The sequence below is a fragment of the Heptranchias perlo genome, chromosome 22, assembly GCF_035084215.1.
Source record: "Heptranchias perlo isolate sHepPer1 chromosome 22, sHepPer1.hap1, whole genome shotgun sequence".
Classification (NCBI taxonomy): Eukaryota; Metazoa; Chordata; class Chondrichthyes; order Hexanchiformes; family Hexanchidae; genus Heptranchias; species Heptranchias perlo.
This window is the reverse complement of record NC_090346.1, coordinates 32,022,389-32,050,021: the sequence shown is the minus strand read 5'-3', so window position 1 is coordinate 32,050,021 and position 27,633 is coordinate 32,022,389. Positions and strand designations below refer to the sequence as shown.

The window sequence follows — 27,633 nt, the reverse complement described above, 5'->3', positions numbered from 1 at the left end:
TTTCAGGTGGTATATTTTAATTTTTTTTAAATTTCAACATTTTTGCTTTTCCCATTGTTACTGTAAAATATTAAATATTTGCATTTCATTCCCTGATCACAAAAAAAAAATTAGCTGTTACAATCTGACACTGTTTCGCAGGACCACTAGCATTTTAATTGTAATCAGGAGTGCATTTCTTTTTCCTTTTTTCTCTCCAATTTACCCCCCTCCTCTCCGGAAGACATTGACTTCCTTACTCAGGTATGGTTTCAAAGTGACAAGGTGTCCTCCAGTACTTCTCTCAAGTGACCATTATTCACATAAGCCTTGTCATTCAGCATGGACAGACTATCTGACAGCATAGCCAGGGATCGCTATGTTGCGATCAGAAGTGAGAACTCTGAGCAATTTTCCCTTCCCTAACAGGCAAGTGCTGAGACCGCTGCCCCAGTTGAGATCAACTAATTCAGCAAAGACATGGGGACCTTTCTGGTTTGTATGGCTCAGAGACAGTGACTTTACCTCTGAAGCTAAGCATGGAGGAAGTTACTACTTGATTGTGCAGACAACATGCACTCTTCTCCACAGCACATTAATTCAGACTCTAATTTTAAACAGTACTGGTGAATTGAGCACGTATTGACTATAAGACCAACTGGATGCTTCCTCCATGCTCAGGCAGCCAGGGCATTTCCTACACACTTCTGGTTAAAATTGAAGTGTCAGTGAGCCCTGGAAAACAGAGTCACAGATTGAAACAGCTGCATACACAGACATGTTATGTTCACAATTGAAAAAATTGTGGGACTAATGTAGACATTAACCTATCTTACTTGTGTATAGGTAATCTATGTTACAGGCTGTACAGAGTTGGATTGATTTTATGGAGAAAATGTTTAAATGCGTTCAGATATGTAGATGGCAGCCTTGCATCCAGCTTGTATAATATTCTTCAATAATGAATAAGCAGGTGCCTAAAAAAACAAATTTTGAAAATAAATCAATATGTAGTGCAATTTTTCCCCAATGTTCCTCATTTCCTTTTCCAAATTAATTATAATGAAAACATACAAATTTCACAAATCTACAGTACTTTGTACTTTCATTTAACTTGAGACGGATTACCAACTTTGTAGGGTCTTCTTCATTCTTCGACTGAAATGTAACTCCATATTCTGTAGGAGTACTGCCTTGCCTGGGGATACCATATGCTGAGGATGCATATTAAAAATGCCTTCATGATAGTGGGGCCACAGACAGCCTCCTATTCCCCATGTGTATACAGCACCACAACTTGCACCAGTTTGTTTTGTCCTGAAGCTAAAATTAAATTAACCAACCACTTAAAACTACTCTCACCCCTCCCCAAAATGATACCAATAGAGGGCCTGTGGGAATGCATGGGATCGTGATGTGACGATACACATCATTCAAAGAATGAAGACCCCTACCAGGTCATACAGGTAATCTTGCTATTTTTCTTCATTCCACACACCATAGGAACATATCAAAGTAGTACAAATTTAAGAGAAAGGAGACCTCTGAATAGGAACCATAACATTAGCTGTTAGGACTGATCTGTCAAAGGCATAGTTAGGTACTGCAGTGACTGTAGACAGTAATGTTTAGTTTTGATGGTAATGGCTGAATGCGCTTTGCAAATGATTGAGAACTTCACGATGCAGCAGCTTTTACATGTGTTTTCACATGGAGTACGGACTGGACTAACTGACTTAGTAGAACACCACTCCGTAAACCTTTTCCATATCGCGTTACTTTAAACGAGACTTAAAACGAAGCCCGTCTGTTTGTTGTGTAGTTCAGGAGAATACTAAAGATATTATAAGAACGTAAGAAATAAGAGCAGGAGTAGGCCATCCGGCCCCTTGAGCCTGCTCCGCCATTCAACAAGATCATGGCTAATCTTCTACCTCAACGCCATTTTCCTGCACCATCCCCATATCCCTTGATGCCTTTAACATCTAGAAATTTATTGGATCTCTGTTTTGAATGTACTCAATGACTGAGCCTCTTCAGCCCTCTGGGGTAGAGAATTCCAAAGATTCACCACTCTCTGAGTGAAGAACTTTCTCCTCATCTCAGTCCTAAATGGCCTACCTCTTATTCTGAGACTGTGACCCCTGGTTCTAGACTCCCCAGCCAGGGGAAACATCCTCCTTGCATCTACTCTGTCGAGCCATGTAAGAATTTTGTATGTTTCAATGAGATTATATTACTAATTGAAGAATAGCAGTTACACTCCTGGTGTCTCTGCCAACCTTCTTCCCTCAACCATCACCCCAAAAATAGGTTAACAAGCCATTCATTCCATTATTGTTTGTGGGACCTTGCTATGTGCAAAATAGCTGCCTACATAATAACAGTCATCTCCTAAGTAATTCATTGTGTGTGAAGCTCTTTAGGGCATTTCTGAGATATGAGAAGGTGATATGTAAATGAAAGTTTTATTTAATATAAGTTCTATTCAATGAGGTACTAATCAAAGTATCTCCTACTGGGGATAGGGGATCCTGATCTGTCATCTTTCAATAACTTTCCATTACATCTTTCATCAACTGTAATGTCTCTGAGTTTGAATGTAATATTTGACCTCGAACCCTAAAAAAGAGGAGACTCCCCTTATGAGAGGCAATGGGATCTGTCTCTGCCAACTACCATGATTTTTTGATCTGTTTAGACGAAGAGAACGTCATACTGGTAACCCTTTCAGGATCTTGAAAAACTGATACAGAAACCTGTGTGTTCAGGAAATGGAGACACCATCCAATATCCAGGCTGAAATGGCTCCTGATGACAAGGAAACTGATGTTTGTCTTGAGACACAAATAGGTCTATCTTCAGCCACCCCAACTCTTAAAAATGTAATGAACTATCTCTTGGTGGGTCTTCCACTCATGAGGATGAACCATGAGGAATGGGGAGCATCTGCTACTGGGCACCAGCTAATATTAGGATTGTATGTTTAAGAAGAGAAAGGGAAAGGGAACAACCCCCTTCCCACCCCTACTTGTTGATGTAGTGCTCTGCCATAGTTGATGTCTGACTACAAACTTATTAGCTAGCTCAATACTATGGTCTTTTTTTTATTCATTCATGGGATGTGGGCATTGCTGGCAAGGTCAGCATTTATTGCCATCCCTAATTGCTCGAGAAGGTGGTGGTGAGCCGCCTTCTTGTACCCCTGCAGTCCGTGTGGTGAAGGTTTTCCCACAGTGCTGTTAAGTAGGGAGTTCCAGGATTTTGACCCAGCGACGATGAAGGAATGGCAATATATTTCCAAGTCGGGATGGTGTATGACTTGGAGGGGAACGTGCAGGTAGTGTTGTTCCCATGTGCCTGCTGCCCTTGTCCTTCTAAGGTGGTAGAGGTCGCGGGTTTGGGAGGTGCTGTCGAAGAAAGTCCTCCAGAGGTAGCATCACTGCCCTTAGTTCCAGTTGATGTGCTAGGTGGACTGCTCGGTTGTCTACTTGGCCTTAGCCCAGATCAGCACCTAATCCTGTCAGGAATATGATTGTTACTACTATCTAACTTTTGCAGTGTTCTGCCCTAAAGTAGAATGACCTTTTCTGAGTATTATGTAAGGTCCACAAATGGGCTCAAGTTGATAGTTATTAGTTGGAAGTGAAAGGAGACCAATGGTTCAACTGACGCTCTCACATATAAAGTCAAGCATTGGGAACCAGAAAGATGGCTCCTGCCATCAGATTTGATATTCTTAAATAGCCTTTTACTGGGATCCACCACCCTAACTGTAAAGGGATATCAGACCCCTGGTATTGTAACCTGGTCTGAAGGCAAAACAAAACATCTGTTGGTTTGTTCATAAGACTGTTAGCTTCTGTCTGGAATGTCTCAATTTATTATTAATCCTAGAATTATGAGTTGATTAAGGGTTCGCTATGTGGCTGAATTAGTAGATCTCGGGTATGTGGCTCTGATCAGCCAACCGTCTAGCCACAGATATACACGGTGCTGCCGCATACTGGGAGAGGCCACGACTACTGAAAGGGACGTTGTGAAAACTGCTGAGGAGAAGCCGAAGGAGGGGACATTCTACTGATAACGTTGCCTCTCAAAATTAAACAGGACAACTTCCAGCAGTATGGCAATATGGAAGCATACATCATTTAGGGTAGTGGTTTTCAAACTTTTCTTTCATTGGAGGACTTCCTGTAAATACTGACAAACTCGCAGGAACTCCCAATCCTAGTTGTGGCTCAGTGGGTAGCATTCTTGCCTCTGAGTCAAATGGTTGTGAGGTGCCATCTTTTGGATGAGACATTAAACCAAGGCCCCGTCTGCCCTCTCAGGTGGACGTAAAAGATCCCACAGCACTATTTTAAAGAAGAGCAGGGGAGTTCTCCCCAGTGTACTGAGCGATATTTATCCCTCAACCAACATCACTAACAGATTATCCTATCAGTTATTTCATTGCTATTTGTGGGACCTTGCTATGTGCAAATTGGTTGCCGTATTTCCTACATTACAACAGTGACTACACTGCAAAAGTACTTTGTTGGCTGAAAGGTGCTATATAAATGCAAGTCTTTCTTTCCCTTTCTTTAACTTCCCAAAGGCACCATTAGGTGCCGAAGGAAAACAGCGGATTTCATTGCCGAAATGTTTATTTGTATAAGTAATAGAAAGACATGCTACTATGTTAATGAATGCAAAAAATACAGAAATCTAATGAGATGCATAGAAATCTGATGACCTTGGCGATCCCAGTTTGAAAACCTGTGCTTTAGGTCAGTGTCAGTTAACCAGGTTTCTGGCTAATCTGTTAATGTGACAATTCTAAATTTTCAGATTTAGAAATCACTTTAAGACCCTGAGATTAAGCACAGGACAGTGCCCCCCTTGTTGTTTAGAGGACGATGAAATACCTGGAGTAAAAATCATTTTTCTAATTGGGGGGAAATCTTTCTATCACCCCTAATGTTAATGGTTTGGTTGTCTTGGCTGACATCGCTGTTCCATAGCTGGTCGGATCTGGGGAATGTTGGAGCTGTGCTTGTGAAAGGCACTCACTTATAGTCGCTAGGACCCATGTGTAGTAATGCTTACACGTGAGAAATAGCAGTGGGAGTGATACAGATAGAAGACCTTAACGAACCAGTTCGATGGACAGAGTGGATTCCGCACTGCATCACCTAGATAATACTGGGCAGGTGAGGGGTAAAAAAAAATCAATGATTTTGGTGAACACTAACCACTGACTCACCTTGCAGCTGTCCTTCTGCTACTAATAGTTAGTTATGGAAAAGGAAAAGACAAAGCAGGAGTTAAAGTTTTCAACTGGGGAAAGGCCAATTTTACTAAACTGAGAAGTGATTTAGCAGAAGTAAACTGGAAACAGCTACTTGAAGGTAAATCAGTGTCAGAGCAGTGGGAGACATTCAAAGGGGTGATTCAAGGGGTTCAGGGTAAATATATTCCCACAAAAAAAGGGAGGGGCTGTCAAATCTAGATCCCCCTGGATGTCACGAAGCATTCAGGGTAAGATAAGGCAGAAAAAGAAAGCCTATGATAGACACCAGGAACTCAATACTACGGAAAGCTTAGAGGAGTATACAAAATGCAGGGGTAAAGTTAAAAAGGAAATTAGGAAAGCAAAGAGAGGGCATGAAAAAATATTAGCAGGTAAAATCAAAGAAAACCCAAAGATGTTTTATGAATACATTAAGAGCAAGAGGATAACTAAGGAAAGAGTAGGGCCTATTAGAGACCAAAAAGGTAAACTATGTGTGGAGGCGGAAGATGTGGGTATGGCTCTTAATGAATATTTTGCATTTGTCTTCACAAAGGAGAGGGATGATACAGGGATTGAAGTTAAGGAGGAGGAGTGTGAAATATTGGATGGGATAAACATAGTGAGAGAGGAAGTATTATGGGGATTCGCATCTTTGAAAGTGGATAAATCAGCAGGGCCGGATGAAATGTATCCCAGGCTGTTAAAAGAAGCCAGGGAGGAAATAGCGAAGGCTTTAACAATCATTTTCCAAACTTCACTGGATACAGGGGAAGTGCCGGAGGATTGGAGGACTGCTAATGTTGTACCATTGTTTAAAAAGGGAGCGAAGGATAGACAGAGTAATTACAGGCCAGTCAGCCTAACCTCGGTGGTGGGCAAATTACTGGAATCAATTCTGAGGGACAGGATAAACTGTTACTTAGAAAGGCACGGACTAATTAAGAAGTCAGCACGGATTTGTTAAGGGGAGGTCGTGTCTGACTAACTTGATTGAATTTTTCGAGGAGGTGACAAGGAGGATCGATGAGGGTAGCACAATTGATGTAGTCTACATGGATTTTAGCAAGGCTTTTGACAAGGTCCCACATGGCAGATTGGTCAAAAAAGTAAAGCCCATGGGATCCAAGGGAATGTGGCAAATTGGATCCAAAATTGGCTCAGTGGCAGGAAGCAAAGGGTAATGGTCAACGGGTGTTTCTGCAACTGGAAGGCTGTTTCCAGTGGGGTGCCACAGAGCTTGGTACTGGGTCCTTTGCTTTTTGTGGTATACATTAACGATTTGGAATTAAACGTAGGGGTCATGATTAAGAAATTTGAGGATGACACAAAGATAGGCCGTGCGGTTGATAGTGAGGAGGAAAGCTGTAGACTGCAAGAAGATATCAATGGACTGGTCAGATGGGCAGAAAAGCAGCAAATGGAGTTCAATCCGGAGAAGTGTGAGGTAATGCATTTGGGGAGGGCAAACAAGGAGAGGGAATACACAATAAATGGGAGGATACTGAAAGGTGTAGAGGAAATGAGGGACCCTTGGAGTGCATGTCCACAGATCCCTGAAGGTAGCAGGTCAGGGAGATAAGTGGGTTAAGACGACATATGGAATGTTTTCCTTTATTAGCCGAGGCGTAGAATATAAAAGCAGGGATGTCATGCTGGAACTGTATAAAACACTAGTTAGGCCACAGCTTGAGTACTGCGCACAGTTCTGGTCACCACATTACAGGAAGGATGTAATTGCACTAGGGAGGGTGCAGAGGAGATTTACGAGGATGTTGCCAGGACTGGAGAATTTTAGCTATGATGACAGATTGGATAGGCTGGGGTTGTTTTCTTTGGAACATAGGAGGCCGAGGGGTGATTTGATTGAGGTGCACAAAATTATGAGGGACCTAGATAGGGTGGACAGGGGTAAATAACCAGGAGGCATAGATTTAAAGTGATTGGTAGAAGGATTAGAGCAGAAATGAGGAAAAACATTTCTCACCCAGAGGGTGGTGGGGGTCTGGAACTCACTGCCTGAGAGGGTGGTTGAGGCAGAAACCCTCAACTCATTTAAAAAATACCTGAATGTGCACCTGAAGAGCCATGACCTGCAGGGCTACGGACCAAGTGCTGGAAAGTGAGATTAGGCTGGTGGTTCGTTTCTCAGCCAGCGCAGACACGATGGGCTGAATGGCCTCCTTCTGTGCCGTAAATTTTCTATGATTCTATGACTGGTGAAAAGGATTTCTGTAAGTGGTTGTGGCTTCTATCTTAAAAAAAAAAGGGGGATTCTAGTGATTCCAAAAACTGCCAAGGAATCCCACTGATATCACTGGTTGTTCTTTGGGTTGTATATTGGATGCCCTCGAATAACCAAAAAGGAAAAGACTGGATTCCACTCTCGTGAGGAAAGCATAGACAGGTTACGGCTTTATTCAAAATCACAAAATGTTATAAAGCTCAGGGGAGACCCACTAGATTGCTTTGATCAATTGTCATGAGACTACTGGCCTAGTGCTTCACACAGCCCTCGTAAAAAGGCTGGAAGCTATTTAAGTACATTTTATCTAGGATATGTGCTCTAGCTCTAAGATTCAAGTTCATGCAGATGACAGACTCACTAAAACTCTGTGTCACCCATCCTATTCGGTCTTCAACAGTATGTGGGATAGCACTGCAAGGTATGGAGATGGAAGGTCTCTTACAGGCATTTCTGAAAGTATTGCGGCACTACTATTAACAGATGATATTGTGTCATTGACTCACCTAGGGATCTAGCGCACTCTAGTTTCCAAACCCGGACAATTGGCCAAGCCCTAGATATGTTGGTGGGTGGCCCCAATGCAGCATTACAACTTCATATAGTTCATGGGGGTATCTCAAAGATATTGATTGGAAAATTTAGTGGGATCTGTTCCGATTATTCATTATATAGGCACCTAGGAGTCCTAATGGATGCCAACTTCACCCTAAACACAGTTTTTTGTGACCGTGCTGAAAAGGGGCAAAGGGCATTCTTGTCTTTCTTCATTGGGAGCACAGTCCCAATGTAGATTAACCTTGTGGTGTATAATATATGTTCAAACAGTGCTCCTCCATGGTTAAGAACGCCAAGGCATAGAACAAAAAAACATCCTCTGACCATGCAAGAGTCTTTGCAATTTTTGGATGCACTAAGATCCACCTTTAGTAAACAGAAATCCAGGACCGAGGCATGAGGAGGATTTATCTCAAAAAGAGGTAATGTCTGCAGGAAGAAAGGGCTCTGACCTACACCAACCTGATACCCTGGAGGTGGAGTCAGCTTCATGGTGGGCATGCCTCTTGGCCAAAGCCCCTCACATAAGGACTTGGGTTACACACTTGGTGATAATATCCTTAACACACATCATTGGACATCCAGAATATCTAAATAACTGGCACAACACAAACTGTCTTGTTACATCGAAACTATGGCACAAAAACAGGCCATTCTGCAAAATTGGTCCATGCCGGCATTTATGCTCCACAAGAACCTCCTCCTTCCCTACTTCATCTAACCCTTTCAGGATGCCCTTCCATTCCTTTCTCCCTCATGTGCTTATCTAGCTTCCTCTTAAATGCACCTATGTTATTTGCCTCAACTACTTCTTGTGGTAGCACATTCCACATTCTTACCACTCTTTGGGTAAAGAAGTTTCTCCTGTATTCCTTGTTGGATTTGTTAGCGACTATTTTATATTTATGACCTCTAATTTTGGACTCCCCCACAAGCGGAAACATTTTCTCTATGCCTACCCTATCAAACCCTACCATTCTCTTAAAGACCTCTATCAGGTCACCCCTCAGTCTTCTCATTTCTACAGAAAAGAGCCCCAGCCTGTTCAGCCTTTCCTGGTAAGGATATCCTCTCAGTTCTGGTATCATCCTTGTGAATTTTTTTTGTACCCTCTCGAATGCCTCTATATCCTTTCTATAATATGGAGACCAGACTGTGCACAATACTCCAAGTGTGGTCTAATCAAGGTTCTATACAAGTTTAACATAACTTCTTTGCTTTTCAATTCTATCCCTTTAGAAGTGAACCCAGTGCTTGGTTTGCCTTTTTTATGGCCTTATTAACCTGCGTCACTACTTTTAGCGATGTGTGTATCGGTACTCCTAGATCCCTTTACTCCTCTACCCCGTTTAGACTCTTATTATCCAAGCAGTGTGTGGCCTTTTTATTATTCCTACCAAAATGCACTACCTCGCACTTGTCTTTATTGAAATTCATTTGCCAATTACACACTCATTCTGCAAGTTTATTAATGTCCTCCAGCATTTTGACGCATTCTTCCTCAGTATTAACTACAGCACCCCAATTTGGTGTCGTCCGCAAATTTTTTAATTGTACTTCCGATTCCCGAATCCAAATCATTAATGTAAATTGTGAACAAGTGGTCCCAGCATTGATCCCTGTGGAACACCACTTCCCACCATTTTCCAGTCTGAGTAGCTACCCTTAACCCCTACTCTGTTTTTTGTTTTGTAGCTAACTTGCTATCCATTCTGCTACCTGTCCCAACTCCACATGCTCTGACCTTAGCCATGACTCTACAATGCAGTACCTTATCGAAGGCCTTTTGAAAATCCAAATATATTACATCAACTACATTACCCTTATCTACTCTTCTGGTTTCTTCTTCAAAGAATTCAATAAGGTTGGTCAAGCATGACTTTCCCTTCTGAAATCCGTGCTGACTATTCTATTATATTTTCGTTCTCTAGATGTCTTTCTATTACATCTTTGAGTAAAGATTCCATTACCTTTCCTATCACTGACGTTAAGCTAACTGGTCTATAGTTCCCTGGATTTATTCCATCTCCCTTTTTAAATATAGGAACAACATTAGCTGTCCGTCAGTCCTCTGGCACTATTCCCTTTTCTAATATATATATATATTTAACAACAATTCACTAGAAAATATGTATATATATGTAATAGTGCCTCTGCTAGCTCCTCCCTAACTTTTTAATATTCGCGAATGCAAACTATCCGGACCAGGGGTCCTATGCTCCCTAAGTTTGATTAGTTTATCAATTATCTCCCCCCTTTCTAACTTTACTATTAATACTTTACTATTTCTTTTTATATTCCTTGATAATTTAATCTTTTAGTTCCTCTTTGTTTTCCTAATTGTTTTTTGACTTCTTTCCTAACCTTCTTGTAGCTCCTTGGATCATACTAAAGACAGATGTCCATCATGCAGCTGACAAATGCTGCTATACGGCATTTCCTGGAGGTCAATTGAGCGCACAAATGTACATATCCAGAGCTCAGTACCTACCATGACTAGAATGCAGAGGCAAACACCTGCTGCTGAAGCTCCAATTTCAAACTGGTTATCAAAATGGTTTTAGCAGGTTAAAACCAGCACCTCTGTGCATATTTAGGGGTTACTAAGTCTTACCTCTACCCATCTGCACCTAAGCTCACTGGACTTAGATAAGTGGGGTGTGTCATTATTGGGAGTGTGTGTTCACTCATTGTTTTGAAAACAGAAATGCTAGATGTAGATTTCTCAGTAGTTTTGTAAGGAAACTCAAACAGTGATGGGTTTCCATGTGTCAAATATTCAGCTGACCAAAAAAAAGGAATGAGTTCTCTGATTGCCTCTAGGATCCATGTGTCCAAATGAAACGTTCCCCATACAACCATAAACTCCTGCAGGCAAGTCACTGATGCAAGGCTGAGGCAATTTGGATCTACATGAGATTGTGACACCAGTGAACCCCAATCTGCGCCACAAAAAGAATGCTGCTAAGTAAGGCTTTGGCTTAGTCTGATAGAGAAGTGATCCTGCCATCCCTGTCATAGTACAGATGCTCTGCTGGTTTTTCTTAGAATTTCAACAATTCCTCTACCTGTCCCTTTAAAATATCTATCCCATCAAAGTTTAATCATAATGGCTGTTGCACTAGCTCACATGGGTGACACTAAACAGAGCCAGGCCAGTTTGCAGAGCAATATAGTGAAAGCTGCAGAGTCCTGAGACTAGACTGCTGCAGCCAGCTGCTGTGTAGGGACCTGCATATGATCTTCAATCATCAACATCAACTGACATCAAAAATGCTCCAGTCTGTTTTCTCCACGATCTGGAGGACTGTGTGGTCTTTTGAACAAAACCTGCCCCATGGGCCTCTTGGCCCAACATCTTAAAGGGAACAGATTATTCCTGGTAAATTCGTCAACTGAGTTTAGTTACCTGAACTCTCATTTGGAGGCTCAGGGTTTGTTTCTCGTGGATTTACCATGCCAAGAGGGGGCCTAAAGTACCACTATCAACTCTGTGACTGGTCTACTCCACAAGGATTCCATGGAATCACAATGGACCCTTAAGATGGGATCTCATTCGATCTTGGGAAATTTCATATATTGGCCCTGCCCTTTGTGATTGTCATCTATTAGCGTATGGCCATGAAGAGTTCTGTGCAAATTACATGCAAGATTCAGAGAAAGGGTTCTCTCTCAGGGTTGGGGACCTCTAGTACTACAATGCCTGCTTGACCCTTGCACTAAAATATATCTGTTTTTTGGAACTTTTGGCTAATAATGCACTCGCGAATAAATCATCTTCCAGTCACAAATGTCCTGTGCCCAATCACCCATAGATAGATGGGGATGTTATAAACAGGCTTTCGGTCTCCACTAGTTGTGGGATGATAGCGTGTTCTGATAAGTCAGGGATCACAGCCATTATTAATTCCACCAATTTATGTTGTTCAGGAAATCAAATCAGTCATGCAATGTACTCTGTGATTCCTTAGTATATAGTGCAAGGGTGTGAAATCTTCCTCCCCAGCAAGCATCTATGGACATCTTGAAAGGAAGAACTCCCCATATCGAAATGATGCAGTCAGGGACCACATCCATGCAAGTTGAGGTGGGTTATCCATCCCTAGGAGAGAAGAGCTGGATGTACAAAGCCAGACTTGTTTCAAGATACTTTCTTGGGTTACAAGAAAGATAAGAACTTACATTTATGGTTTGGGAGGGCTACCAAAGTCTCTCAAGTGCATTTCAACTTTGTTTTCGCCATTACTGAGGGAATATATCCGAAGGGTATTTGGTGCCAATCAGCAGCATTGCCTGAGATAATTCTAGGACCTCTAAGCTATGGAGTCATTGTGTTACTAAAGCAATAGTAAAGATCAGATGAACCCTTCACTTGATTTATATAGAGCTCAGTGCCAGCCTGTGCCAACCATCTGTGCCAGTTGGTGCCAAAATTATGAGTCACCCCTTTTCAGTACCAATGAACTTTCGCCGTTAAAGGCCGTAAAATCTTTCTTAGTACCAATAGGTACCAGTGCTATCAGTGTTGTTGGACATAGGTGAATCCCTAGACCATGTGCTGCCAGTGCTTTCTGAGCACCAGTTCGTTCAATGATAAGTGATTGGTGTGGCTGGATTGCTTAAATCTATTGTTTCCCACATTATTCAGAACAAGATGGATGAGCACATCAGTCATTCCTTATTAAAGCATTTCATATGGCCCAAAACAAATTTGGCAATTCATATCATGTTTAGTAGACAACATTTTATGCAATGATAACAAGCATCAGTGAATGTAAATAAACTACTGCACTGTATTAAAGAACTTATAGAGCCCCTTTCATAACCTCAGGACATCCCAAAGCTCTTTATGCCCAATAAAGTGCTTCTGAAAGGTAGTCACTATTGAAACGTGGGAAAATGTGGCAGCCAATTCACGCAAAGCAAAAACAATGAAATAATTGACCAAATAATCTGTTTTAGTGGTGTTGGCCAGGGCACAGGAGAACTTCCCTACTCTTTTTGGAATAATGTCATGGAACCTTTCACACCTGAAAGGGCACAAAGGGTTTCAGTTTAATACCTCATCTAAAATATGGCACCTCTGGCAGCATTCCCTCAGTACTGCACTGAAGTGGCAGTCCAAATTCTGTGCTGAAGTCGCTCAAGTGGGGCTTGAACGCACAACCTTCGGACTCAGAAGTGATTATGTTACCACTGAGTCAAAGTTGACACCTTGGCAGATGTTGGTGGAGCTATGCTAACTGTGCTATGTAAGTACTTTTGATGCACCTGATGTATTCCATGGGTCAGTGTCTAAGGACAGACTGAGCAACCACTCACCAACCAGGGCACAATTTTTTTTAAAAAAGTATAAAATTCCAATTTGTGCCTTAGCCGTGCATTGATTAATACTCTAGTTTTTGCCTGCTTGATCCGCTCTATATGACGACCTAAGTAGTATAGCATTGGTCTCTGGTGTGATCCTAAACCCTAAATAGCATAGATTTTCTTTTTATTTGTATGTTTGTCCTGTAAAAGGCAGCCTAGTATGTTTCTAGAGGTTTGTTGCCGAGGACTGACTCTTGGGAATCCTGGAAAAAACTTGAACACAATGGATAAATGAACAGAATACTCAATATTTTAATGCTGATTAATCTAACTACTCCTGCAGAGAAGCTTTGAGGACAAGAGGTCCAACACTAGATCCTTTAACTGGAGAAAAATGAACAAGGGCACTGGCAGGCAGGGGTGGGACAGAAAGGCTATCATCCTGATAGAGGACAGCAGGTTTGTGTTCTATGGAGCCACTGCCATGTGCTACCTCCCGTTATGCGCCACCTTCTCCAGCAAGAAAGCGGGATGTGTGTCGGTGATTGTCCGGCAAGATGTTTGAGTGATGTGGCTGTCATGGTTGAATAGCTGCCAGTGTGTTTGAGGCTTGCAACAGTGGTAATTTGTGAGGGCGAGAGGAAGCATCTGATTGAAAGAGTTTGTTGGTATGTGGGTGATGGCCCGGTGGGGGGGGTTGTAGTGCGTGAAGCAGTGGATGCAGCTAGTGGTGCAGTTGGTAGGAGACGCCACTTGACAGTTGACCTCACTCACCTTGACCACTCATGTCAAAGCACTGAATTTCTCCCTGCACTGCATCCATGTTCATGATGCTATGCACCTGGCACTGACTTTGTCCCCCACTGCCTCTTGAGCATTTGTCCGGGGGGCCTCTTGGCCCCCACCCCACCCCCGCTTCTGTCCACCTCTTGCACCAAGGCCTCTAGTGCATCATCAGAGAACCTTGATACACTCTCTCTTGCAGGCCTGGTACAAACTCAGATTGGCGAGGTCTGGCGTGCCGATTGGAGGATGTGGGATTTAGTAGTGCGCAACCTTTTCTCAATGTTTTAACATAACTCAACAGTTTGTAAATATATGGACAGGATCTGCATCTGTGTTTTACGAGTGCGATGTCTGATCTCCATTCATACTCGTACCTTGTATTTTGCAAATAAGAGGTGCACGCTACCTTTAAGTGGTGCTAGCCACTTGAGATATCGGGGCCCCCTGCTGGTGAGCAACCACAACTGTGCAGGTGGTGCTGGCTGCATGCAGCAATCACCAGGCTGCGACCCCCACCCCTGGTTTCCGGTTATCCAATATAACCCCCACCCCAATCATGTGCGATATCACCTACCAGCAACATGGAACATTTTTATGTGCATGTTCAGCAAGTACATACCTCAGAAACTATTAACCTAGATTATAATTGTACACCGTGTGGAAGATGCTGAATGAATAAGGTTAATTACTGAAATCGATGCACCAAATTAAAATTCTCATTGGAAGATACTGCCATTTTTAAAACTATTTTCTTTCTCCCACCCTTTTGGTCACTGATGCCATATACCAATCTCTGGTCATGAGGGGTTGATATGCCAAGGATAAAAATGCAGCTCTTCAGCTAGGCAGCTGTGCAGTTGTCACCAAGGTTAATTTGTCCTAATTTCCTGTCACTTGGAGAAGAATCTGGCTGTCCATTGGTATTGTACCCCAGACTGACTATCCGAGATCATACACACCATATGCAGAAATAATGGGAGCTAACCCGCCTACATCACCTTACGTCACAGTTCATTACTGCACCAACATGGTCACCCACTGGACTAGTTAGAGCAATATTGGTTAAGATATTATAGTAAACAATATGAAATGTCTGTGAGCCAACAGCCTACCATTTCTGCATCATGTTCTAATCCTGTGTCATGATGCTCCATTTCTTCATCTCTGAATTTCTTTAATACCTGAAATAAAGGTATGTTTATTCCTCCACAGCACTATAAAACTATATATTGAAACTAAACTACTCTTTATTAAATACAATGTGTAACAGTAGTCTCAATGCTGAGGTCTACACATTTACGTGTCGGTGCATTAAACATTTTTACTATAAAACCTCTACTAATGGTCTATTAAGCTTTGGTGCTCAGTCCTGAACAGGAAAGAGTGTATTTAGAATCAAAGAATCAAAGAATGGTCACAACACAGAAGGCGGCCATTTGGCCCATTGAGCCCATGCCGGGCCCCTAGATTCTCCATGCTTGGAACTATTTCACTGCTGACCTCAATACAACTAAAAGTGTAATTCATATGCTGGCTTTGTGTGGCATTCTACAGATAGTGGTCTGAGACAGATATCATTCTTGTATTTTGACACCCTTAATTATGGTGCAAATGCCAAGGGGAAAATAATCCTGAAAAGGGGTCATTTTGGTGTTCAAAGTTAACCTCAAGTAGACTTAAAAATATTTTTCTTTTGAGCTATGCAAAGTAATTAACATAAATGTTTCTAACTATACCAGCCAAATGATAGTGTGGAAATCTCTGAATATATTAAAATTCAAAAATAAAGTAGGAATAACAGTTATTTCATTACATCTAACTTGTGTAGGTTCTTTATCTCAGTAATGTAAACTTACAGTGCAGGTTGGATGCAATACCAATAAGACTCCAAAAGCACACAACTCAAAGGATTGAAATTACATTTATTCTGCACCCAATATATTAATTTATTTTTATTTGGTGGAGGAGGTGAATTTATATGGTTACAGTGAAGGATGCTGAGGAAATGGATGAGTTTTTGCATTTGGTTAAACTCCCTTTATTTTGCCCCAACAAATGTGCCTTTACTCCAATCTCGTAAGAGCAGCCCATATTGTACCTGCATGAATTTTTCCACTTCATCTAGCCTTATGGTCTTACATCCCATTAGTCTACGCTGAATTGAAGCCCAGATTCGAGGTGATGGGTGCCCAATGTGCCACTAGTTCCCCAAATTAATTTTATTTCCTAATATTGTACTTATTTTAACAAGCCATAAACTGTGAGATGACAAACACCCCATAAAAATTTATATTAGCATCCTCAATTTATCCTCTGAAAACTTTGTGGTACTATAATACCTCTTGTTGTTTATGAACTACTGACTATTCCCAGACCAGCAATGCTGTTCTACAAACTGGCCAACAGTTTCTTTACTCTTACTTCCAATACAGAGTAAGCTGTCACTGAAAATCCAGGTGAAACTCACTGACAAGCAATGACAGAAGGACTGAGTGATGGACAGACAAGACTGAAACCCACAACTATATGTTTTGGGGATGGTTTAGGTCATGCAGTAATTACAATAACTGTTATTCCTACTTTATTTTTGAATTTTAATACATTCAGAGATTTCCACACTATCATTTGGCTGGTATAGTTAGAAACATTTATGTTAATTACTTTGCATAGCTCAAAAGAAAAATATTTTTAAGTCTACTTGGGGTTAACTTTCTTGTCACAGTTCAAGAAATTACAATTGCCTTCAAGGTTGATGAGCCCAGATTTTACAGTCCATCATCATAACTCAGTCCTTTGACACTGGGAAAATCTTGTGGATCTTCTCTGTGCTGCTCTCAGAGCTTCCTTTGTGTCCAAGTGACCAGAGCTGGACACAGTCCTATTTCTTTTCCCAACCCCCACACCCTACCAAACAATGTTCAAATATACAACTGACAGAGAAAACAGAGGTGAATTTGGCTGACTGGAGCAAAGGAACTTGGTAACCAAAATTGAAAGCATGGCTGCTGTATAATGTAAGTATGTAGATTTAAGCTGCTTTAACACCTAATAGCACAAAATAATATAGAAACTTCTGTTATTTCCTACTTTAATACCAAGAATGCTTACTTCAAGTAATTCTTTATGTCTTTCTGGATCCTCTTCCATTAGCATCCTGATCTGATTGTTGTAATGTTGTGATATACTCTCTTCTACTGCTACTGTACAGGCCATGGCACCCTCTTTTCCTAAAAGAGCTGTTCCAGCACCTATAAAAAGGTGGCAGACAGCACCCATTTATAATCAGCACAGCTGCCATAAATCATTTCAAGATCATCAAACACAAATAAAGAAAATATATCACACACATTATATATACATACACATACATATATAGGAATTGGTCACGGTGAGTCAAGATTTACAGAGCCACTGATGTTACAGTGACTGAATTCATTAAACTCCATTTTTAAAAATGTATTCTGGGATGAATTATACTGAGAAAAACACCATCTTTCTGAGGTTAATGCCCTTTCTGGAGTTTATATAATACAAAATATGTAACAGGTGTTATTTGTTAGACATTTATTTCTCATACACAGTGTGCTATTAAAAAAAAGCTGTTTTAAAAAGAAAAACATCCACTCTGTTTAAGAAACACTCAACATACATTACACCTGGATAAAAATGTGGAAATTTGAACATTGCTTCAAATAATTCTGAAAAAGCAAAAAACAGCTAGAATATTCCTTCAGTACAGTTGACTGAATGGTACTGATGCATCCTGGGAAATTAGGCACACTGCATGCCAACACTGTACAATCCAAATTAAGTTCACAGAGTCATAGCTCTGGGCGTATATATCAACTCCAAGCCCAAGCTTTTGGAAAAGGCTGAGGGCTTCAAACTAAAATGTTAATAAAAGCATTAAAAAGTACAAAATGTATAAATGTAATCATGTTGTTGTGAAATGTGCATTTCTTTATTTTGTATAAACCCTTATTTTGGACATTGCAATTTTCACTTACTAAAAAAAAATGGCTGTTGAAAACATTTTTCAGAAAGCATCCTGAGCAATTAAAGGAAACTTGGTGGCCAGACTGCACAACCACAATGATATATTCTCACTGTAAAATAGCTAATGGGCCGGATATTACTCTAAAAATAATGGCGAGTCCAACAGCGTTCACTGTTATTTCAATGCAAATGTAAAAGCAACTTCCGGCGACCGCTCATGTGCAGTTAAACGTGGAAATCCGGAAGTTGCTCTCCCAGATGCCCTGCTCCTCAAGCTTCACGGGAAGGACAACTCGCTGGCTGACTCACTGTTCAAATGAATGGAACAGCGTGAAGTTCCTTCACTGACCTGATCTTGTCAAAAAAAGATACTTCAAGTTATTTAAGTCTAAGTACCCTTTTTAACAGTGGTGTAAGTCTTAATGACTGCCAAACAACCTCTCTGGCACTGAAAATGAACTTTTACAAAGATGGAGTCTAATTCCTTCAGATTTTAATTGTTGGGACTTTTTTTTTGAAAAAAAAACTAGTATTTTTTTTACTTTTTCTTTCTATCTCTCATCTCTCACCATGAAAATAAAGAAACGTTTTTGGGTACGTGCAAGTCTAACAAGCAGTGGGCGCCATTCGTTCATCGCTCAGAGCAAAATCTGGCCCACTGTGTTCCCACATAACGGCTCTTTTTAAACACTGAAAAGGCCCATCACAGCACCACCTACAGGAGTAAACGGTACTGCAGGTATTAGTGTGTTTTTAATTATAACGCCCCACAGATCGATTGAATGTATAATAGAGATTTTAAATATGTGGACATTTACCTAACATGAACCCTGCAACATTCCAGAAAGGCATTAGAAGGGTTGGTCGAACTCTGTGATCAACTATCAATTCATTGAATTTCTCCAGGTGTTCCTTTTCTTGATCCCACATTCGCTGTAACACGAGTATCAATTCCAGTTAATTTACTGCACAATTTTTATACAAATAGATATAAGCTACCTAACATCTATGACTGCTATTCCTTAAGGATAAGTGTTGGCTATAAGAAACATAAGAAATAGGAGCAGGAGTAGGCTATACGGCCCCTCGAGCCTGCTCCGCCATTCAATAAGATCATGGCTGATCTTCGACCTCAAATCCACTTTCTTACCTGATCCCCATATCCCTTGATTCCTTTAGTGTCCAAAAATGTATTGATCTCAGTCTTGAATATACTCAATGACTGCCTCTGGGGTAGAGAATTCCAAATATTCACAACCCTGAGTGCAGAACTTCCTCCTCATCGCAGTCCTAAACATTTGACTCCTTATCCTGAGACTATGCCTCCTAGTTTTAGACTCTCTAGCCAGGGGAAACATCCTCTCAGCATCTACCCTGTCAAGCCCCCTTAGAATCATATGTTTCAATGAGATCACCTCTCATTCTTCTAAACTCGAGCGTATAGGCCCATTCTACTCAACCTGTCCTCACAGGACAACCCTCTCATCCCAGGAATTAATCTAGTGAACCTTTGCTGCACCTCATCTAAGGCAAGTATATCCTTCCTTGGATAAGGAGACCAAATCTGCACACAGTACTCCAGGTGTGGTCTCACCAAAGCCCTGCACAATTGTAGAAAGACTTCCTTACTCATGTACTCCAACCCCCTTTCAAATAAAGGCCAACATACCATTTGCCTTTCTAATTGCTTGCTGTACCTGCATGTTAGCTTTCTGTGTTTCATGTACATGGACACCCAAATCCTTCTGAACACCAACATTTAAAAAATATTCCATTTTTCTAACCAAAGTGAATAACCTCACATCACATTATACTCCATCTGCCACCTTCTCGCCCACTCACTTAACTTGTCGATATCCCTTTGCAGATTTTTTGCATCCCCTCACAGCTCACTTTCCCACCTAGCTTTGCATCAGCAGCAAACTTGGATACATTACACTCGGTCCCTTCATCTAAGTCATTAATATAGATTGTAAATAGCTGAGGCCCAAGCACCAATCCCTGCGACACCCTACTAGTTACAACCTGCTAACCCAAAAATGACCCTGTTATTCCTACTCTATGTTTTCTGCCCGTTAACCAATCCTCAATCCATGTTAATATATTACCCCAATCCCATAAGCCCTAATCTTGTGTAACAACCTGTTATGTGGCACCTTATCAAATGCCTTTTGAAAATCCAAATATACTACATCCACTGGTTACCCCTTATCTACCCTGCTAGTTACACCCTCAAAAAACTCTATGAATAAGATCTTCAGCCCTAGTCTCCATTTTAAATAAATATTTATTCACATTTCAACTTTTCTTTTCATAATAAAATTAAGGTTTTCTGTTTACTGCATAATCAATTAAATATTTTAACTTATTGAAAAATCCATGTTTAATGTAGTAACAAGATTGTCCATTTACACAACTGCTTAACAGTCTACATGGGAAGACAATATTAGCAGATATTATGAAAACATGTTGGTGATAAACAATGCACCAACATTACAAAACACTTTCATGTAAATTACAAAAACTATATTTGGAGATTCTTTTTTTTACAGAGTATTCTATCCTGACTATCATATCAATATGTAAGGTATATTACAGATATTAAGGACCTCATTATTTTTTCCAACATTCATTCCCCCATGATTTAAAAAACGTCCAACATCGTAGGAGGATAAGGTGACAGATGGGCAATTAACCATGGGCATATGACAGAAATGTTCAAAATCACAATAGACTTCATATGTGAAGTTTAAAATTAGAGACGAATTCTGACATAAAATCCATCAAGAATGCTCTTCTAGATTGAGGGTGGCTTGGTGTAACAGTTGATGTATACAGACCAGATGTTCACAGGTTTAATTCCTGATCTGTGCTGGAGTTAGATGATCTCATCCCAGGTAGAAATTAAAGCATTACAATTGTCCCGAGTACATGGGACTAGGGAGAGGGAAAAAACCTGAAGTTCCTGCCCCCAATCCAATGACCCCTGCTGGAAAAAGTGGTGGTTGTGTCAACCTCTGGTGAGGACAGGACTGGGTTTGGCTGTTATGCTTTCCATAATCAAACAGCCCACCAACAATCTTCTGTCCAGGCTCAGACATGAGCCTCACTTGGATGAGGTACGAGAGGGCTGCTGCTGCTCAAGGAACTCACGCCAGCAAGAGACAGCACTTTACAGAGGAGAGAAGATTAGAAAAAGTTGGAGATTACATAAAGAATAAAAATGTATTATGGTCATAACATTGTCATCCTTTATATAAGTTAACTTCTATATAATTTATTAATCTAACATTTGGGTTTGAATCCCTGTCATGTGATTTCCATTCAGGACAGAAAGGGATAGTTTCACTGATAAACGGAGCTGGGGCTAAGCAGTAAATTCGGGATATTCTGAGTCCACGAGACCTTGACTGAGGACTCTTCACTATTGTATATAGTTACACTATTATACATTCTCATCCCACTGCAATGTGTAAACCCTAAACTGTACAAAGACAAATCGATATCACAGGCCCACTTTTCAACAAACGACTGTACTTTTACAGCAAGTTTAAGAATCGTCTTTTGATGGCTGATTTGACTGTGATTGGATTGTAAACTCAGAGCATGTAAAGCGCTCCGTTGAAATACCAACCTGGATTACAGGCCCCACTGGTGTTTTGCCTAGTACTGCCATTTGCCCTGCATAAATACGATTAGCTCCGTACTCCCCTGCATGATCCACTCGAATGATCCTACCTAACATCGCCCTCTCGGCCCGGCCGCTGAGACACCGCGCAGCCTGGGCCCCCTCCCAGCATATCCCCGCGCTCCGCCGTTTCAGCTGCGAGCGAGGCCTCGCGTTTCGGACCAGCAGCGAGGGGAAAGCAACCACTCTCTCCATGATTAGAGCACCGGGAGTGGGGGTGAAAATCTCACCGCTCCGGGCACCAAATTTACCGCTACCTTCGGGCCGCGTCTCTCATGACCCTTAGGGGTCCTTCACTCTATGATGTCATCCTTTAACTAAACATGTGCCTTCAGCAAAAGTGTTCTAATTTGTGGAGATCTTCGTCTGCTAAATGAGGTAACCATCAGAATATGAGTAATAAGGTGGTCAAGTTGGCTTTTAGTTGGGTACTTTTTAAAAGGTTGTTTATTTTTTTAAACAAACCTAACTTGGACACCTTGCTCATGGAGTGAAGGACCCACTCTCGGATCTTTTCATTGGATAATCGTGTCACCAAGTGCCATTTTATTCGACGATGGGAATGTCAATCAATTGACGTGTACCCGCCCACCCCGCTACCCAGGTTGCCATAGAGACCGGACGCCCAACGCTGAAGATCTTTGGTGCTGCAGAGGAAAGGAAGAATTTACCCGAATAAACTTTAGTGCCAACGATTTACAGAACACAGTCTCAAAAATGTTTGTCTCGTCCAAGGATGTTATTCATTCTGTTGCCAAAAACCTGTAAGTTAGTTTAATTTAAACTTTATTTCGGTTTCCAAATGCTAATTTTCAAAGTTGCTATTGACAGCATCCATGTATTTTAGAAAGCCTAGACGTATCAGAATATTATTATTTAATTAAGTTACTTATTAAAGGTTTGCTGTCCTGATCACTATCGTAGGAATCATGCTCATAATTTTTGTGGCAAAGACGTCATACAACTGCCATTTGCGCTTATCCCTAAATTTCCCGGGGTATTTCACAGGTGGGGTGGAATTTCGTCCGGGGCCTTAATTGGGAAGTTACACACGAAATTACGCCTTTTCGTGCGCCCATTTTGCCCATAACTCTTAAATTTCCTGCCAATCTCATTAGCATATGCCTGAACGTAAATTTCAGCGTAAACAAGGAGGTATCAGTGTAAGCAAAAGCGTGGAATTCACATTATATAGTACTTTGAGTATGAAAACTAAAGTTTCAAGCCATTTTACCATCATGCATATTAGGCACAGCGGCCTGGAATTTCCTCCATGGGTGCAACTCAGAAGTTAGGACTCTAAAATGCACCCATTCCCGCGCCCATTGTAGCAATGTCAAGTTACGTTCAAATTTCCTGCGAATCTCATTCGTATATGTCCGGATATAAAATGGGTATAAATCAGCGTAAACAATCGGGGCCCAAGGACAGCATCGAACTCACACCATATTTTTCTCTTTAAGTCTGAAAATGAAAGTTTCAACTCATTCAACCATCATTCATGCACATTAGGCAAACATGTTTAAGAACCTGCAATCGGGAAGCTTTTCAATTTTTAATGTGACTTATACTTATGCCATAAAAATGCATTCAAAGAAACAGAAAGTACAGCACAGATCTCAGTGAGGATTAAAAAAAACACTCAAAACATTTCAATAAAGCGTCAGAAAAATGACTTTGTTTCATGCTGCGCCTGAAAGGTTGTTATTTGAAGAGAACCTCTGAGCAAGCACAACTTCAGGAAACTGGTATATTAGGCTCTGTAACAATGGGGCGGGGCCAGTTTTATGGGCGGAGAAAAAGGTCGTATTTTTAAAGTGACTCATACTGAAGCTATATAAAAGCGTTCAAAGTGACAGAAAATAAAGAGCAGGTCTCAATGAGGATTTTTTTTTAAATCACAAGAAAACACCAGAAACGGGCGTAAAAGATTGAGGAAACTCGGTCGTAGTGTAATTGAGCCCGAGTTTGATCAATCTTTTACGCCGGGTATTTGCTGTTTGTTCCAATTATGCGTGTCTCTGGGTGCAAATACACAGGAAATTCCACCCCAGAGTGAGGAACGGCCATGAGCCGAAATTGGGAATAGAGTTAAGAGAGGTGTTTCATAAATGTGGTTCATAAAACTAAAACACAAGCCATATTTCCTTATTATTTGAAAGCAGCCCAGGTTCAAAATGTTGGATTAACTTAGGTATAGTAGCAATTTGACCATTTAATAATTTATTTCATCGTACTAAATTTACAAAGATTATAAACACAACACAAGGTGAAACCTTTTAATGCCTTATTGTACTGTATTATTTGAGGTTCGTAGCAAAGATCAGTAGCAAAATTACTCTGTCTTTCTCTCTTTATTTTATTTAGAAAATATTATATTGACGTTCAACGGAGGGAAGATGGATTTGACCTCTCTGGAATTGATAGACCTCAGATGCTCTACCCTCATCTTAAACCAGTAAGTGTAGTGTAATGAAAATATTTTTTGATTCTTAAGTGCAAATCAGCCAGTAAGTTTTTTGTTTTACCTATGAATATAACATCCAATATTGTTATCCCTATGAACAAATAGATTATCACCTCATCAGGTGACAGCAGAAATTCAGTTCGTACAGTAAATTTGTGTCTAGAATAATTCAATTACTAATTCAAAATGACTCTCCAAACACACAGGTGGGCGGATCATAAGTAGACTGCATTAAATTTTGTTGGCAAAATTTGCTGAAATACTTTAAAATCTAATCAGTTGCATAGTACATGTACGTGCAGCAGATGAGCTGATATATTTCTCACTTAAGTGTCTTTACAATCTTAAATCAATTTGAATTGACATTTCTTAGCAAAATGTACTCAGTAATTATGAAGTAAAATTTCCAGGTGACATTCACGAAAACGGCATCACGCCCTTGACCTCCCCGTGATTTTTATGAAATTGCTACATTTGCACTTTAATTGCCCATTAAACTTGTCACAGAAAGTTAAGTCTAGTAATTAACAGCGTAAGTACCCATTTAAAGATCTGATAATTGTTAATGACTGCCAATCAACCTCTATGTCCCAGAAAGTGAACAATTAAAAGTGTGGAATTGTTGTTGGACATTTTTAAAATGTCAAATTTCTAATTTTTAATTTTTTTTCTTACTTTTCCTTGCTGTCTCTTTTTCCTCTTTCTCTTAATCCAATCCTTCTTTCCTTCTTTTTATTCCTCTTTCTGTACCTGATTTGACATTGAATTCACCCACTCTAATTCATCCTCCTTCCTCTGTTTATTTCTCAATCCTTAAATCTTATTGATACGTTGTTGTTCCCATTCACCAAGGTCCCAGATGCCCTGTTGCTCACACTTCCAGCAACTTCCAGGGCAAAATATTTTTGAGCTGAAGGGTGCAGGAGAAAGTCTAAACATCTGGGCAGGCTGCGAGGTGCCTGGCTCCAGCAAAATTCAGAACAATGTCAATCACTCCATTCTCTTCCACCAGGTTCTCCTGTATGGTTCCCCTCCATGGCATCACTCTCACATGTTCTACTCCTAACTATCCAAATTCAGTCACTACATTTTCCCACATTGTTGCTCCTCACAAGTGAGCAAAATATGCCCCTCCAATGTGTACAAGGGGTTCGTTTTTGGACTCTTCCTATTCATCATCTACATGCTACAGCTATCTAACAGCCTGTATGATATCAAGTCTGGATGTGTCAAGACTTCCTACAGTTGAACACTGGTAAAACTGAAGCCATCCAGCTTGGATTCCACCAGGACCCACCTGCCTCTGGTCCCACTCCACTATCCTCCCTGGCTGACCACATAGGTTGTACTCTGTGGTGTGCAACATTAGCATTCTATTCAATCCTGAGGTGTGCTTTTAACACCAAGCTGGTACATCTCAAAAACCACCTTCTTCCACTTCTCAAACATCACTCACCTCATTTCCTTTACTGCTGAAACCCGAATGCACTCTTTCATCATCTTGATAATTTCTTAAATGCTCTCTTTGTCACCTTTCCTTACCTAATCTGAAACTCTGCATCCTGAGTCCTCTCCCACACAAAGTCCTGTACATCAATCATCCATATCATCTCTCATATTCACTAGTTCTTGTGCCTGAGCAGATCAATTTCAAGATCCTCATCCTCACTTTCAAATCCTTCCATGGCCTTACCCTACTCTATATATGGAATCATCTCCAGCCATACATTCCAGTCGGCAGAGTCTGTTCCTCTGATCCTTAAATTGTACCCACTCCCTCTGCGTCACCCTTTGAGTCTGATCTTTTAGCCATTACAGCCCTACTCTTTGAAAATATCTATCCCTTCGACCTTACACTTGGTCTTTGCCACCCCATCCCCAATTCCTTCACTCCCTGCTCAGTGTCAAGCACTCTGAGATGTTTGTCTACATAAGGAGTGTTATATAAATGAAACTTGTTATTCTGACTTCATATTGACTTAAATGTAAAGAGTGCTATGATATACAGATTTACTCTGAAGGGAAGATGCATTGAAAGATTTTTGAGTCTTGGAAAAATTCAGTTTGAATGATTAAGAAAAGTGTAGGATGCTAATAGCCCGAAATTTTCTAGGGTCAGATCATTTGCATAGTTGTTCATAGCTTCCAGGATAGCTTAGACCTGTGGAAGAGACCTAGCTTAATGGGAAGACCAAAAAGTTGCCAAAGGTGTGTGGCCATTTTAGGGGAAGTGGCCTCAGGGTCGTGGGGGTGGAGGTAATAATTATTACTACTGTTAGAAAGGATCAAATGACATTGACAAGGCTGAAGGGGGAGAATAGGGAAAGAAATGGCAGACATCAAAGGAAACCCAACCCATCATACACAATCAGAAGGCAAGTGGCAGAGTGGACTAGCGCTCAATCTCCCATTTCATGGATAACAAAGTAGAGGTTATGCTGCCTGAGGTGGGTGTGAGAAGCATTGCTCTCTTTCAATAAAGTACCTGCCCCATGGGGCAGCACTACAACATGCCTGAAATAAGTCCGGCGCATAATAGGTAGGGGCTAAACTGACCTTGTCAGCCATTGGCAGTGTTGTGTATGAGCAGGAATGTGGATGCAAGTCAAATTGCAGCAAGTGGCACAACCCTGCCAGTGCTGCTCAGGTGAATTGCAGCCTGCCCAAACAAAGTTCTGCAGACAAATGTAGATAAGTGCACTTCTGCTGCTGTTTGTAGGTAGGAGGATAATGGCGGGAACGCATAGTAATCCTGAGCTGCAACCCAAGTTGACTGATATCCCTCTGTTGCTCCTCCTCTTCTTCCCAAAAACATCAAAACTGCAGAATTCCTATAGGGAAGCCCATTGTTGAGTGGCTCCATACTGCTACTATTTACTGAGATGGTCGAGTCCTGAAGGACATAGCTGCCAGACTGGGCCTGTGTCAGATGGTGAAGAAACCAACACGAGGGAGTAACCTATTTAAGCTTGTCCTCACCAAGCTATCTGTTTCAGACACATCTGCCCATTATAGTATTGGCATGAATGAACACCACACAGTCCCTGTGAAGACAAATTCTTATCTTCGCAGTGAGGATATGCTCCATCATGTAGTGTGACATTACTGCCATGTTTATTGGACAGACTAAGGACAGATCTAACAGACCAAAGCTGGGCATTCAATAGGCGCTGATGGCCATTAGCAGCAGCACCACCACATATTGTATACCACCACAATCTGTAACATCATGGCCGACACATCCCTCGCCCCTTTATCACCATCAAGCTGGAAGATCAACTGTGGTTCAATGAGAAGTTTAGAAGGGCATGCAGGAGCGCAGCAGCCAT

At 41.1% G+C, this 27,633-nt stretch overlaps 1 protein-coding gene and 1 long non-coding RNA gene across 2 annotated transcripts in view; one reads left to right on the top strand and one right to left on the bottom strand.

The window, feature by feature from the left end:
• Positions 1–22,134, bottom strand: coq7 (coenzyme Q7 homolog, ubiquinone (yeast)). The gene is made up of 5 exons (XM_068003211.1): positions 21,784–22,134; positions 18,968–19,082; positions 17,262–17,401; positions 15,266–15,334; positions 1–956 (listed from the first exon to the last, which is right to left on the bottom strand). Exons 1-5 carry the CDS (start codon positions 22,030–22,032, stop codon positions 879–881), a joined length of 651 nt encoding a protein of 216 aa, XP_067859312.1. The 5' UTR covers positions 22,033–22,134; the 3' UTR covers positions 1–878.
• A 362-nt stretch (positions 22,135–22,496) lies between these two features.
• The window catches only part of LOC137340918 (uncharacterized), a 29,896-nt gene continuing 24,759 nt past the window's right edge, over positions 22,497–27,633 (top strand). The window contains exons 1-2 of the long non-coding RNA XR_010966905.1: positions 22,497–22,601; positions 24,205–24,295. This is a non-coding gene — a long non-coding RNA (uncharacterized lncRNA). The remainder of the gene's footprint in view (positions 22,602–24,204; positions 24,296–27,633) is intronic.

Excerpts from the sequence above, each read along its gene's own strand:
- coq7 (XM_068003211.1), bottom strand. The coding sequence starts at position 22,032 with ATGGAGAGAGTGGTTGCTTTCCCCTCGCTGCTGGTCCGAAACGCGAGG. Across the intron at positions 19,083-21,783 it reads CAGTGGGGCCTGTAATCCAG|CGAATGTGGGATCAAGAAAA; the intron begins GTTGGTATTTCA and ends CTCGTGTTACAG. Across the intron at positions 957-15,265 it reads TAGAACATGATGCAGAAATG|GCACCTGCTTATTCATTATT; the intron begins GTAGGCTGTTGG and ends TTGTTTTTTTAG.